This window comes from Diaporthe batatas, assembly GCF_019321695.1.
Source record: "Diaporthe batatas strain CRI 302-4 chromosome Unknown Contig00002, whole genome shotgun sequence".
In the NCBI taxonomy this organism is placed as follows: domain Eukaryota; kingdom Fungi; phylum Ascomycota; class Sordariomycetes; order Diaporthales; family Diaporthaceae; genus Diaporthe; species Diaporthe batatas.
Window position 1 is genome coordinate 2,442,389 of NW_025408549.1, and position 13,582 is coordinate 2,455,970.

At 54.5% G+C, this 13,582-nt stretch overlaps 3 protein-coding genes across 3 annotated transcripts; 2 read left to right on the forward strand and 1 right to left on the reverse strand.

Moving 5' to 3' along the window:
• Window positions 1–3,274: 3,274 nt before the first annotated feature.
• Window positions 3,275–5,261, reverse strand: KVR01_001440 (uncharacterized protein). The gene is made up of 3 exons (XM_044790866.1): window positions 4,866–5,261; window positions 4,764–4,797; window positions 3,275–4,682 (listed from the first exon to the last, which is right to left on the reverse strand). The coding sequence occupies exons 1-3, from the start codon at window positions 4,933–4,935 to the stop codon at window positions 3,515–3,517; spliced, it is 1,272 nt and encodes a 423-aa protein (XP_044649395.1). The 5' UTR covers window positions 4,936–5,261; the 3' UTR covers window positions 3,275–3,514.
• A 1,332-nt stretch (window positions 5,262–6,593) lies between these two features.
• KVR01_001422 (uncharacterized protein) lies at window positions 6,594–11,211 on the forward strand. Its single transcript, XM_044791267.1, has 3 exons — window positions 6,594–7,745; window positions 8,387–8,411; window positions 8,535–11,211. The coding sequence occupies exons 1-3, from the start codon at window positions 7,477–7,479 to the stop codon at window positions 11,007–11,009; spliced, it is 2,769 nt and encodes a 922-aa protein (XP_044649377.1). The 5' UTR covers window positions 6,594–7,476; the 3' UTR covers window positions 11,010–11,211.
• An 817-nt stretch (window positions 11,212–12,028) lies between these two features.
• KVR01_001107 (uncharacterized protein) lies at window positions 12,029–13,459 on the forward strand. The gene is made up of 3 exons (XM_044790892.1): window positions 12,029–12,192; window positions 12,281–12,665; window positions 12,760–13,459. Exons 1-3 carry the CDS (start codon window positions 12,156–12,158, stop codon window positions 13,352–13,354), a joined length of 1,017 nt encoding a protein of 338 aa, XP_044649062.1. The 5' UTR covers window positions 12,029–12,155; the 3' UTR covers window positions 13,355–13,459.
• Window positions 13,460–13,582: the final 123 nt, after the last annotated feature.

Genomic DNA, 13,582 nt, shown 5'->3' on the forward strand with positions numbered 1-13,582 from the left:
TGATTGGGCCAGTTCAGGTAAACGTTTAGGCTGAATGGATGTGAATATGTCGCGATCCACACAGCATTGTATCTTCCAGTGATGTTCAGTATTGCATGAATTCCTGTTTTGCATATCATGTTTTCTGTACCAAGTCCTGATTGGCTGAATGGGGCGGTGGCCTCGAACAACAAGTGCCGGGCGGGTGAGATGTCCGGAAGTCAATCGCTTTATCCTTGGAATCTGGGCCGCTGGAAATCTTGGGAATAGCGATCGCTACTAGAGAGTGATCCAATCAGTTGAGTGCTGCGGGATGAACACAGCCATTCGCCGAAAGTAAAAGTTCAAAGTTGCATTCTGTGGCAAACCCCACCTCTCAATTAGACTTTAGAACACCTACGCAAACTTTCTTTTTTCTTCTCCCTTCTTCCGCGTTCAACGACATCTTCCATCCCGGACACTATTCTGTGACTTACCTCGGCCTCGTGCAGGCTCTTGGAATCTCTCTCCTTCCACGGATCACAGAATACGCAAGGTAGATGTCTCCGGAACGGTCGTCATGAGTGGAGGCTCAACACAGCAAGCTCACCCACCTAACACCTTTGGAGAGAACAGAAGCGGCATAATGATTGGCATCACCTCCGTATGCTGGGTCCTAGCTACTTTAGTCGTCACTCTTCGTGTTTATACGAGAAAGGTGCTCCTCAAACAACTGGGCATAGACGACTACTTTGCTGCTGCGTCACTGGTTAGCTTTCTTCCGTTCCATCTTCCCTCTCTTCTTCTCATCTCTAATAATGGTGGTGACAGATTTATTAACAATGAACATCTTTTTAGGTGTTGGTATACTTACTGGGCATAGGAGATATACTCAGTTTGTCACCTATTCCCTCCACATTTGGCAAGATGTACACCGGGGTAAGAACCAGGCCTGACTAGCTATAAACAGTGATAAAATACGGACTTGGGAGGCATATTTGGACAATCAGCGGACCCGATTTTGTGTATTATCTTAAGGTCAGCCGCTCCATCTGCGTCTCATTTCTACCGTTGAAGTTGATACGTCCAATTTTCTCACCACCAATCTTTGGTAGTTTTTCTGGTTGACAATACTTTCGTACACCTCGGCGATCCTCACAGTCAAAATGACATTCCTGTTCCAATACTACAGAATCCTCGGCCTGCTTCTACCTCGCTATTTATACACGTCAATTGTCGTCATTATCGGTGCATGGTCCATGGCGATGGTCATACAATGCTTTTTCCTCTGCCAACCTCTCGCCGGTTTCTGGGACAGGACCTTACCAGGCGTCAAGTGTTTGCCTGATCTACCTACCTGGCTGGGCGGTGCCATTGGAAACATCTTGACAGACTTAGTGGTCTTCGCATTGCCCATCCCGATGCTGGGCAAGCTGACTTTGCCCCCGATACAGAAGGTCGTTCTACTAGGGGTTTTCAGCCTAGGATTTCTGACCATTGCGCTTAGCGCAGTCAGGATCAAATACCTTAGGCTGAATGAGGACGATGTCAGCTGGTCAGCCGTCAACTTGGCGTGCCTTTCAATGTCGGAGTTGACCCTGGGTATAATATCCGCCTGCGTGCCTACTATGAGGAGACTCTTCTTCAGACCTGCGCAGGTTATGTTGCCTGTCCATGCATCAGCGGGCGATGCTAGTAACGTTGTGGAGCGCCGTCGTGGTCTGGGAAGCAATACCAATAGTCGCCGGGAGTGGTGGTGGCTTTGGACAAGGAGAGGACAGACTGGCACCGGAGCAAGCGGTGCTTCTGTATGTAGACAAGAATCCAGCGTACCTATGACCTTACAGTCAGTTACCTAGGTAATAATATCGTACCTAGGTATACATTCTTAGCGTCATTCCCAAAGTTAGGGTAGCGAGCTCCTTCTGCCAACTTGGAAGTGGTTCCGTTTCTGATCTTCGTTCATATGAATCATATGTGGCGCCCATAGTGGTACGCTCTCAAGACCCAGCGTTGCGCTTAAAAATGGGTCGATAATGGTGTAGAGAGAACACAGTACGCCCGTGCTGCACAGATAAGGCTAGGGATGAGACTTGAAAGATCTTCTCATGTCGAAGCATGGACAGAGGACATGGGAGGAGATTTATCGAGAGCGGCGACCCTCCGCCGGATGAGCCGGGGTCACCTGGGCACGGAATGTTGCCCCAGCTTCCCACCCGGGCACCCCGAAAGTCGATCTCGGCCGGAACGTAGGGGCAAACTGGCATGAAGACCACAAGATGCCGGACGACAATACATGAAATATAGAGAACAATCAGAACACAAGAATAATTACTAGCAAAGTAAACAGTGGGCCATTCCATCAGTCTACCCACTTGGGCATGTCAGCGTGTTTTGCATCTGGTTGAAACTCAGCATTTCTCGGACTTTGCCACCAGACAAGTGCTCAGCCATTCCCTTACTTGCGTTGACCAGCCCATGATGTTTGAAAACACTAAATGATTCCACCGCATCCCCATCGGCTTTATACCAGCTCCCAACCCAAGACAAGACTCCACAGGCAAGATGTTTGACTGGCCTAAAAATCACGAACAACAACTGTTGGCATGGTGGCTGAGTGGAGTGTGACCGTGCAGCAGTTCAGGCGATCCTGCCTGCAGGCCGGAGGGTTACAAGGTCGAGCGTTCCATCGTCCACACCTCAAGACAAGTCCAACGTGAGCGAACTGAGTGGGTGTGTAATTTACAAAATGACAGCACCACGAACGCTGTTTCGCTAACAAACTTCAGTTACAAGTCATCGTATCGAAAACTGAGGTTAGGTTGTTGGGTGTAAGTGCAGTGGTTACTAGGTACTAACTAGTGGTGAATGCGTCCCGAGGTTGTTTTGGATTACCCCTGTCCTGTGTTGTTCGACATGTCAGTCGGCCACAACAAACAGTATTGGCTGCCCTGAGGTGGTTTCCAAATAGCTGACTATACTTGCTGGAGCAGCTCTTTGAATGTGGACGATGACTTGACCTCGCTGCCATGGAAGTGTCGGATTTCCTTGCCAGGTTTGTAGGAGAAAGCAAGCGGCCAGATTGAATCGCATTAAGGTTTATTAAGGGAGTTATAGACTTTCATAGTTTCACACTATAGCTTCGATCAAGACTAATAGCCAAGTGAGTCCTTTGATAACTAGGCCGAAGTGCATGTCACTTTATACGGGTTTGACTTATCATTTAAGACTACCTAGGCATTTTTCACTATAGCATTCTCTGAGTGGATACATATTGCAACCGTGCGACTTTCAAGCCTCGTATGGACTCTCTATACAAGGTCAATCAAATTTTCATTAATCTCTGAGTTCTGCTGATTTGCATGCTGACGACAACCGACAACCGGTGCCACCCAATCTCCACAAGAACTTCGACATAGCTGAGGACAGATGAGTCGTTTCTAGCTACATCGCAAATGTGGTAAAAAGACACAATTCTACATGTTCATCCGGCCGTAAATAATTCTATCCCAAACTCACGTTCATGATGATGTGGTGAGCTCCTTCACCTTATCCGCTAGGCCCCATTTGACTTGCTGTCCTCCTCTGGCGCGGGCAAGCTCTTGGGGACTGTAGGGTTGAACAGGGCCTCGGCAGGGATCAGTTTTGACCTCACGGCCGGGTTCAGCGTCAGGCCGAAACCGGGCTTATCCAGGTCCGCGGTCGTCAGGTAACCCTTGGTGGGGATAGGCTCGTCGAGGAACAGGTCTCCGAAGACGGGCAACACGCTCTTGCCATCGGGGCTGTTTGCCAGATACTCCTGGAAGGGCGTGTTGGGCTGGCTGATGACAAAGTGGTAACTGTATGGACCGCTCGCGTGGGGCACGACGGGGATGTCGTACGCGGCAGCCATGGCCGACACCTTGAGCAGCTCGGTCATGCCGCCCAGCCACATGACGTCGGGCTGGATGATGTCGAGGTTGCGGCCCTCGACGAGCTTCCTGAAGCCGTAGCGGCTGTATTCGTGCTCTCCGGTGGTGAACTTGAGCGTGGGGTGGGCGCGCTTGATCTGGGCGAACCCGTCGGTGTCGTCGGGTGTCAGGCACTCCTCCCACCAGTTGATGTTGAGGTCGAGGCAGGCCTTTGCGATCTCGATGGTGTAGGATACGTTCAGGGACATGTAGCAGTCCACCATGAGGGGGAAGTCCGGGCCGACGCTCTCACGGTGCTTGCGCAGGAACTCGACGTTCTTCTTCAGGCCCTCGTGGCCCTCCTCGGGGCAGTAAGGGAGCGGCACCTTGGCTCCCCAGAAGCCCATGGCCTTGGCCGCTGGTGGATCGGGGCCGGTGCAGTAAAAGTTCAGGCGCTCCTTGGTGGCGCCTCCGATGAGTCTGTAGACGGGCTCGTTGCGGAGCTTCCCCAGAAGATCCCAGATGGCCAGGTCGATGACTGAGATGACGGCGAGTGGAAGGCCCTTGCGACCATAGAACATGGAGCCACGGTACATCTGCTCGAAAAGGAGGTTCGTGTTGCGAGGATCAGCGCCGAGCAGGAAACGCGTGAAGTGCTGTTGGACGAGCCAGCAGCCGGGAGGGCCTCCGAAGCCGGTGGCAAAGCCGATTGTGCCGTCTGAAGCCTCGATCTCGACGAGGAAGGAACCGAGGACGTTGATCCCCCAGCTAGTACGGGACTTGCGGTATTGTTCCCATTGTGAGGCTGGGGTCGAGATGGGCGAGTCGATGAGCCTGTGCAATGGTGAGTTAGACTTGGCTCCGTTCGGCCGCAAGCGTGATGCCGGTGTTCGTCGGCGAGGGGAATTGCCTTACCAGTGGCCCCCTTCGACGTTGTGATAATCACCACCTGAGATGTCGCCGCCGTCAGTTAATGCTCTAATTCCCAACCCACCAAGGATGAGCAGGCAAGCATACCTGATCCAACTCCTCCGATCACAAACGACCGGACGGCCTTGATGGTGGGGAACTGCCTGACGGAAGCCATGGTGAGGGAGATGGCGTGCTCGCAGAGGATGAATGATGTCTGATGATGTCTGCGAGACCCGGCGTTTCCACTCAGTGAATCGGGGCAGAGCTTGAAGGTGGGAGAGGACGTCAGGTCAACCTAATGAAAATCGGACTCGAAAGAAAAGGCCGGGCAGGAGCTTGCTTGGTCTAGGGGTTGATTCTCTCCGAGAGCATGGCATTGTTGTTAGTTTAGTAGTCTAGGTGGTCTGGTGGGGGTTTGGCGGGGAGTTGTTCCCCAGGGCGACTCGGGTTGTTGATGCCCCGAGAATGCCGTCGCCCAAAGCAGTCTGGCATTCTGCCGTGCCGTGGGTTGCTCCTGTTGCCCAGAAGCCCACCTCCGGCCGTGGACAACCGCATTGAGTGCCTGAGCATGTGATCTTGAGCCGCTGGTCGGCCGCGGCAGTCGTTGGCCTCGACCAGACCGGGAAATCCGCACGACATCTTGCCTGCATGTGCATCCAAACGTTGCAATTCTGCGGCATCTACTTAAGTAGTGCTGAGACAGCGGGCCGTTGTTAATAAACCATAATCGTGCAACGTTGAAGCACCACAACCTTCCAAGGTTGACTCTGGTACCGACGGCTATTTATTACCTGTGCGAGGTGTTTCAATTGGGAGTTGCTGTCCTGCAGCTCACGTGCGCAATCAAAAGTACATAGATAGACTCAGATCTGAATCCTTCCTGTCCCCTTCCGGACAAGGTGAGCGGCTGTGGTCCAGATGCCGTGTCGGCACCGGTAATAACTCTTGGTGGTGATGACAAGCTTTGCATTAGTCTCACCGTCCGGTGTGGCTTGCAGGAGGTTGCACAACATGGACACAAGTCGGATTTCAAGTCGCCACACCAGCCCACGTGAGTCTCACGGAACAGTACTCCTACTGTGCAAAGACAAGACTGATCAACCTGCCAAGGTGTCTTCACACACGTGTACTGTGTATCCATCCGTATTGTCCGTATTGTTCGGATGCCCAAGTCAGGAACGGACGAGTTGGGGTCATGGGGTGGAGAAGCGTGGGGTGGTAATCCCCGAACTCAATGCCAGACCGTCGCTGGACGTTTGAGGCCCAACCTGGCCCGCAGTCTGGTGATCATCCCCAGATTTTCAATCGCATGCGGCCCAGGCATTTCTGCATCCTGGCAACCTGGCAACTGGAGACTACATACCCTGATACCTACCTCTGTAGGCTGCCATGTAGTATACGAGCTCCCCCCGGGTGGCTCGCGCAGGATCGGAACAAGAATGACGTGAAGACGGTAAATGCCTCGCCTCTCTCGTCTGAAAAAGATGACCTGCAGGCACAAGACGTGCCACTGCAGAATTACACCACACACATACAGTAGTTCGGACGACCAGCAGACCCCTCGTGGACGGCCGACAGGGTGGATCGTGAGTGTGCTCTTTGTGTCCTTTTATCCAGTGCCAACGCTCCCATGCCTCCCCCCATGCCCCCCTTTCAATTTCCCCACAGTCCCAAGTGTCCAATCACCATCCCAATTCGGCCGTACGGCTCCACCTCTCCGCAAAGAGACCGTTCTACCCCGCACGACAAGGGGCCGAGGGGGCCACTCGACCATCCCAGTTCTTTGCCTGGGTCCTCCTTGTTCCTTGTTTTTTCTTTCTTTTTTTTTCTTTCCTTCTGCTCGATATCTCTAGCGTAGCAAGCACACAAGGAAGAAGCCGTTGTCCTCGAGAATGCTGCAGCGGCGCACCGCACCAAGACAGCAAGTGCAGACCACACCATTTCATAGTGCAAAGTCTCCTGTTCTCTAGGCCAGCACATGTGCCCGCACATAGGATGCGTCCGCACATGAATTGATTGCACAATACGGGATACAATACGGGATGGATACACAGTATATACAAGGGCTCCCCGAGTCAATGCTCATGGCCGGCCTGGCCCATCTGGCGCCCGCACTGGCTGAACTAAACTCCTTTCACGACAGCGTCTCCGGCCCTGGCCCGAGGGTTTTTTGTTTCGTTCCACCGCTTTGCCTGGTGTGCGAGTGATTGTGTGTATGGATGGGACGGGTGTGGTGCCTCCCGCGCCTGTGCCTCCGTCCGGTCAGCCGATTCCCAATTCCACAATAAATGCCCGAGGAGCCCATCCTCTCGACCCTCTGCCTAACATTACCCCGAGCAACCTCTTTTGTTTTCTTCTTGCCCTCGTCTTCGCTCTTCATTGTCCCTGCCAAGCCCTGCTTATCTGCTGATAACGGCTTCCATCATCCGACCCGCGAGACACGAATCCCACACACACACATTCACGCACACTACGCACGTACGCACACGCCCACTGCCACGCATACGGACGGCACACGCACATGCTCGTGTCTCACGCCCCCGGATAACCAAGCAATCGGGACGCGGTTCGTGCCATCTCGAGCTTAATCCGGCCGGCCAACACGCGGAGAACCCAGGGCACACGACACTACCAGCACCGAGTATCCTCGGGTGTCTCCATCTCTGTCCCCGCCCCCGTCCGTCATCGTCGTTGTCACTGTTGCATTTGCGCGCTCATGTCTCCACCGCCAGCCGCCAACACTCCCTCGCCAGCCAGTCTGAGTCTACAGTACCACCAGTCCAATGGTCCTGGTACCCAGGGGTCCTCAGCCTCGCCCGCTGCAGACAGTGTCAACGTCCACGTGAAGACCCAGAATGACGACTCCATGATTCTCGACGACGCTGACCAGCGGCAGAGTGGCGATGAGGGCGCAAGTGACAACGACGACGATGTGGCCGAGACCGTCAACCGCAATGGCAAGCGGAAGCGTCCCATATCTGTCTCGTATGTGCACTCACTACTTTTCATGCATCTACTTACCAACCTGCTGCTCTCTTTCTTTTATTCATCATCTTCTGCTTCCTTCGCCCACCCCCCTTTATTAAGTGTCCTGACCGACTCCCCCCGTCCGTTCCTGGTCCTATCCTACTAGTAGTGCTTTTTTTTCCCTAGACCCCGGCTCTCTCATATGGCCCCCCTGGTGGCCATCCCGGTCTCTGGCTGCTGCACCCCATGCCTCTCCACGTCAACTTTCCCCAGACTCCAAATCAACCCCAGCCTGCCTACCTCCCTGTTTGGTCATGGCTCCTCTATTGAAGCGGGACCCCATAATGCGGCCATGTCACATTACTGTCCGTTTCTCCTGATCCTCGTCGATGCTCTCTTTCCTCCCGCAGATCGTCCCTTGTTCCCATGTCTCCATTATGTTCCGAATCGCCCAGTGTGCTCTCCGTGGGCGAGAGCATAGAAGTGAAGCCACTTCCCTCTTCGCCAGAGCCTGAGCCAACGCCTGAGCCAGAGCCAGAGCCTGAGCCAGAGCATGAGCCAGAGCATGAGCCAGAGCATGAGCCAGAGCATGAGCCCAAGCCTGAGCCAGAGCCAAGTCCGAAAAGGAGGAAAATCGCTGACGAAAATCCAATACCAAGATGTGAGCTATGTAAGCAGAGAAAGGTGAGATTCCCCTCTTCTTTGGAACCTTGCGTGGCTGTGCAATATTATCCCTCCCCCAATTCCTCGTCACGGGCTTGGTATCCCGTCAACTAGACAGGGCTGAGCTGACATGATCGTTCTCAGGTCAAATGTGACCGTGGCCAGCCTTCTTGTGGGTGGTGCAGCCGAAATGGCGCCCACTGCGAGTACAAGGAACGCAAGAAGCCCGGTCTGCGCGCCGGCTATGGCCGCGAGCTGGAGCAGAGGCTCGATAAGCTCGAGGAGATCTTGCGGACCCATTCAGAGATTCTCCAGGCCACCATGACTGTCCATCAGCGGGCCCAGCCGTCCATGCTGCAACATCACAACCCGTCTTCAAGTATCAGGGGGAGCGTTGCCAGCTTGCCAAGTGACCACGGCACTCCTCGCGACCACCAAGCACCCAGTTTCACCAGGCCAGACACGATACGCACACCACAGGCCGAGACGGCGCTGTTCCTGCAGAAGCCGTCATCATATCCTCCGGCTACCCAGTCCATGGACTTCGGCATCCCTCCGCCCACGCCGGGTCTGCATGACGGCTTCCAGCCTCCAGTCACCATGGCAGGAGTATCACCGACAAATCACAGCCACATATCGGGCATGTCATCAGTGTCAGTAGCTGGAATGCCAAGTGCCGCGGCACAGGAGTACTATGGATCCAGCACTGGTGCTCCTCTCCCTTCGCCCACGGTCAATATGGCACACTCTCACAACCAGACCCTTTCATCCGATCAAGACCTACCACCTTATGATCTCCTCTATGCCTTGGTCGATCTGTACTTCAAGCACATCAACACTTGGTGTCCGATATTGCATCGAAAAGCCACACTCGACTCGCTGTTCGGGCCCTCGATGATAGAAGAGACCGACAAGATCCTGCTTCACGCCATTGTCGCCACCACCCTACGATACTCGACAGATGCCAGGCTCTCCGAAGAGAGGCGGCGGCATTACCATGCTGTATCAAAGCAACGGGTCATGCTGTACGGAATGGAACACTCCTCGGTCAAGTCTCTGCAGGCACTTGTCATCCTCGCCCTTGACCTCGTCGGCGACAGCAACGGGCCTCCTGGCTGGAACATCATGGCACTCATCACACGTTCCGTCGTGCAGCTCGGCCTCGCCGTGGAGTCCAGCTCCTTCTCGGTCAGCCCAAACTTCACCTCCATATATACCCTCCGTGCCATGATCCTGCCCGAAGCCAAGGACTTCATCGAAGAGGAAAGCCGAAGAAGGCTGTTCTGGATGATATACTTGTTGGACCGCTACGCGACAATAGCCACCGCCTTTGAGTTCGCCCTTGATGAGCGCGAGATTGACCGCGCCTTGCCCTGTCGTGATGACCTGTGGACCAAAAACCAAAAGGTTGAGACGCGATGGTTCAGTGACCAGCACCACTACGACACACATCATGACCAACACAATGGCGATTCTCCAGAACACAAAATGGACAACCCCCAAAACCTCGGTGCATTCTCGTATTACATCGAGATACTTGGCATCTTCTCCAAGATTCACACGTTCCTCAAACAGCCCGTCGACATCTCGGCGCTGTCAGACGTCGAACAGTGGCAGATGCGATACAAGGAGCTCGACAACACCCTGACCTCATGGAAGTTCGGCCTCCCGGGCGAGTTTGGCAACATGGCCAAGCTTTTCCAACCGGGATCCAAACAGCTCAACTGCGCTTGGGTCATGCTGCATGCAACTTATCACACCGCGGTGATCCGGTTGCATTCATCCGCCGCCTACCCAACAACACGATCCCCCATCTTCCACCCGTCGTACAGCGCCAGCCAAAGATGCCACGGCGCCGTCGAGAACATCCAAGCACTGGGGGAGTTCGTTATGACAAACGGCCTCTTGTCAAAACTGGGCCCCCCATTCGCGTTCACACTATGGGTGGCGGCACGCCTGCTGCTCGTGCATGGGAGCACGGTAGAACACAAGCTGTCCCCCCAGCTGCCATTCTTCGTGGACTGCCTGAGGGAGATGGGCCTGTACTGGCCCGTCGCAGCACGGTACTGCGGCCTTCTCCAGCGGGTGCTCGACGAGTACCGCGAGGTCGAGGGCCAGCTGGCCATGGGCGGGGAGAGCGGGACGCCGTCGAGCGTCAAGATCCTGGCCGACATGCGGAGGACGGCGTTCGACCTCGACTTCCTCATCAGCCGGCAGCCGCGGCACGTCAACCCGGGCGCCAACGGGCTCGGCATGTCGGGCACGGGGACGACGCCCGGCCCCGGTGGGAACGGCGGGCTCGGCGCTGGCGGGTTCGGGGGTGGGAGGAACAGCCGATACCCGAGCGTCACGCCCACCAGGACGCCACAGCCTCACGACCTCGAGTACCTGGACGTGTTCGACTTCTTCAACGTGCCGAGGCTGCCTGCCGGGGCGCCGGGAGAGCTGGGCACGATGGAGAGCAACGGCCAGGGCAGTAGTAGGGATGGCGGGCAGCCGGCGATGTCGGGAGACGGTGGTGCCAATGGCAATGCGAACGAGTTCAACATCCAGGAATTCATGGTTGATGCCAACCGGGATTGGTTATTCAAGCAAGAGGGGGCCAAGTTCCTCAACTGAGGCGTGTACCAACAAGCTAAAAAAGAGAACATTGAACAACGGGCGGAGTTTGTGTGTGGGAAAGTGTATATGGGTCTCGAAATTTCTCACTTTAGCCTTGCTGTTCCGGCGCAATCAGCGGAAGCATCGGCATGGGTTTGCATGACGGAATGTATACTAAAGCTTTGAGATTCTTTATGATGTGGTCATGCGGCCAGGGCAATCGGTATATATGGCTGATGATACGTCATGAGCCGGGAATTAATCGGACCTAAAGGGGATTGAGACGAGGCTTTTCCACCTCACTGCATTCAATGTTTCCCAGCTGAAGTGACATAACACAGGTCTGCTTTTGTGGAATCAGCGCTCGTAGAGACCAGACAGTGGCCTGGGAGTATAGCCAACGCTGGCTTGCTCCAGATGCCAAGGGACGACATTTCCTCCTTCACCTTCGCACAGTCCAAATATCAGCACTGAGTTGAATGGCAACCTTGGAAAGCGGGAGTTGCATGAGCTCATAATTATCCAGGTACTATGGCTCCCGAATGTCAGTCTTCCTTCACCATGATTTATCCCCCCTCCCCTTTTCTCCCCCATCCCTCAGTATCTTTGTCTCCTGTGCCCCTCGTACTGGAATGTCCCAGGTGTGCCCACAGTAAGAATCTTGCCGGCTTCTGATCATGCAAACAGATTGATTGCTGTTGAGCTCAGGCTGCAACACATGCCAACTTACCCACACCCGTGAGACATCCACATGAAGTGAATCGCCCTCTGTCTTTGTCCGGAAGCGCCCGGGCCTGATCCATGCATCATCCTGAGAATGCAGCTATTTGCTTGAAATCCTGCAGCCATAACCATGGGAGAACGGTGAATGGCAGGTGCCCGTTTTGAGATGCAGCTAGGCAGGCGTCGGTTGCTTGCATACCGCGCCTTCTCTTTTTGTTTTCCCACTCTATGGCAAGACCTGTGCCAGATTGGCGCCCGACACGTGCTCAAGCAAGTCCAAGCACTGAGATGCAAACACAATCCTGCTTCTCAACCTTTTATCTAGAAAAGGCGGGAGTCAATTCCAATCCCTTCGCATCTCTCTCTTCTTCCTTCAGCCATCTTCGTCACACTTCAGCAAGAACGAAAGTCAGCACTTTTTCATTCTCAAACCTGCCCAAAATGATGAAGGCTGATGCGAAGGCCGGTTCCGCCCATGGTATGCATCCCAGACATCCCAGACCCGCAAGCTCGCCTCGCTCGTGACCTTCACAATCCCACTGACCAGCTTCCCCCACGCTTCACAGAGGTCGTTCCCGCCAAAGTGCCCGGTTACAAGCACTTCTTGTTTGCCTTTACCCCCGAGTGCATGCGTCTCGAGGACGGTAAGCCCTGCCAGGACAACCAGTTCGGCGTCACCAACTTGAGCGGCAAGCCTGGTTTCATCCCCCACGACCGTGTCGGCGATTCGAACCTGTCCAAGCAAATCGTCAAGTGTGTCGGTTCCGTTGTGTCCGAGTTCGACGCGTCGAACTACATGCAGATCAATTACGAGGCCCCGGACATCCAGGCCGCCGTCATGCATGCCAACATGCCACTGGCTCGATTCATTGTCTACTGTCCCCCCTGCATCTCGGCGATCACTACTGCTGTTCACCTCTGTCAGGATAATGAGGACGCAATCACTCAGTGGTCGGTCCGCGTCGAGTCAGTCCTTCAGCCTTTTTGGTTTGACCTTGTCCATTGAGGCAGCATGAGCTTCAGACTAACCCGTTTCTACTGATAGTCATCGTCTTGGATGTGCTTGCTGCCCCGGCATCGCCAGTGGTCTGGCGCGTCTTTCCATGATCGCCGACACCATCGTGGACGTCGGAACTGGTCATCACCGGGCCAAGCCGAACAGTCCCGAGGCGCGTTGGATGAAGTCCATTGACCGAGCCTGGCTCGAGAATGTCCTGTACAATGCGGATGACCAGAGCCCTGCTTCGACGCCGTCCTCTAACACTGATACGACCACTGCTGGCAACGACTACGCGGGAATTCGGGAACTCTTCACTTTTGAGGGCAAAGTCCGTGAGAGCACAGTCGCTGTCGTCCTGGCCGACGTCGAAAGTGCTTCTTGGATCATCAATGCCGCTCCGTTTCCCACCGTGAAGCGTCAGCCTCGCACCGGCGAGATGTTTCATATCAAGCACAACCACATGGACAAGTCTTACAACCGGTCTTTTCTTGGCTCATTCGAAGTCAAGGGGGCCCTGAAGCGTCGCAAGGGCACCTCGCCGCCGCCCGAGACTACCAAATCCAAGCCCAAGCGCAAGGTTTTGGTTGACCGCAAGGGAAACCTCTCCAAGTTCTCCGTGGGCGACGATGAGCTCCAGTAGAGACTTGAGACTTGGAACCAAGGGACACGAGAATGGAGAAGAGTAGAGATGGTCCAAGTGATCTCGAGAGATTTGTTGGCCGACGGACAAGACGAAAAGGATGTCATTACTTGTTGCTAGGGTGAGCTCATGTTGCATGTACGTGATGTTACTGTGTATGTACTCCACAGTAGGTTTTGAACCCTAAATGGAGAAGAGTGCAGGGACTCTTGTTGCTCGCTTTCAGAT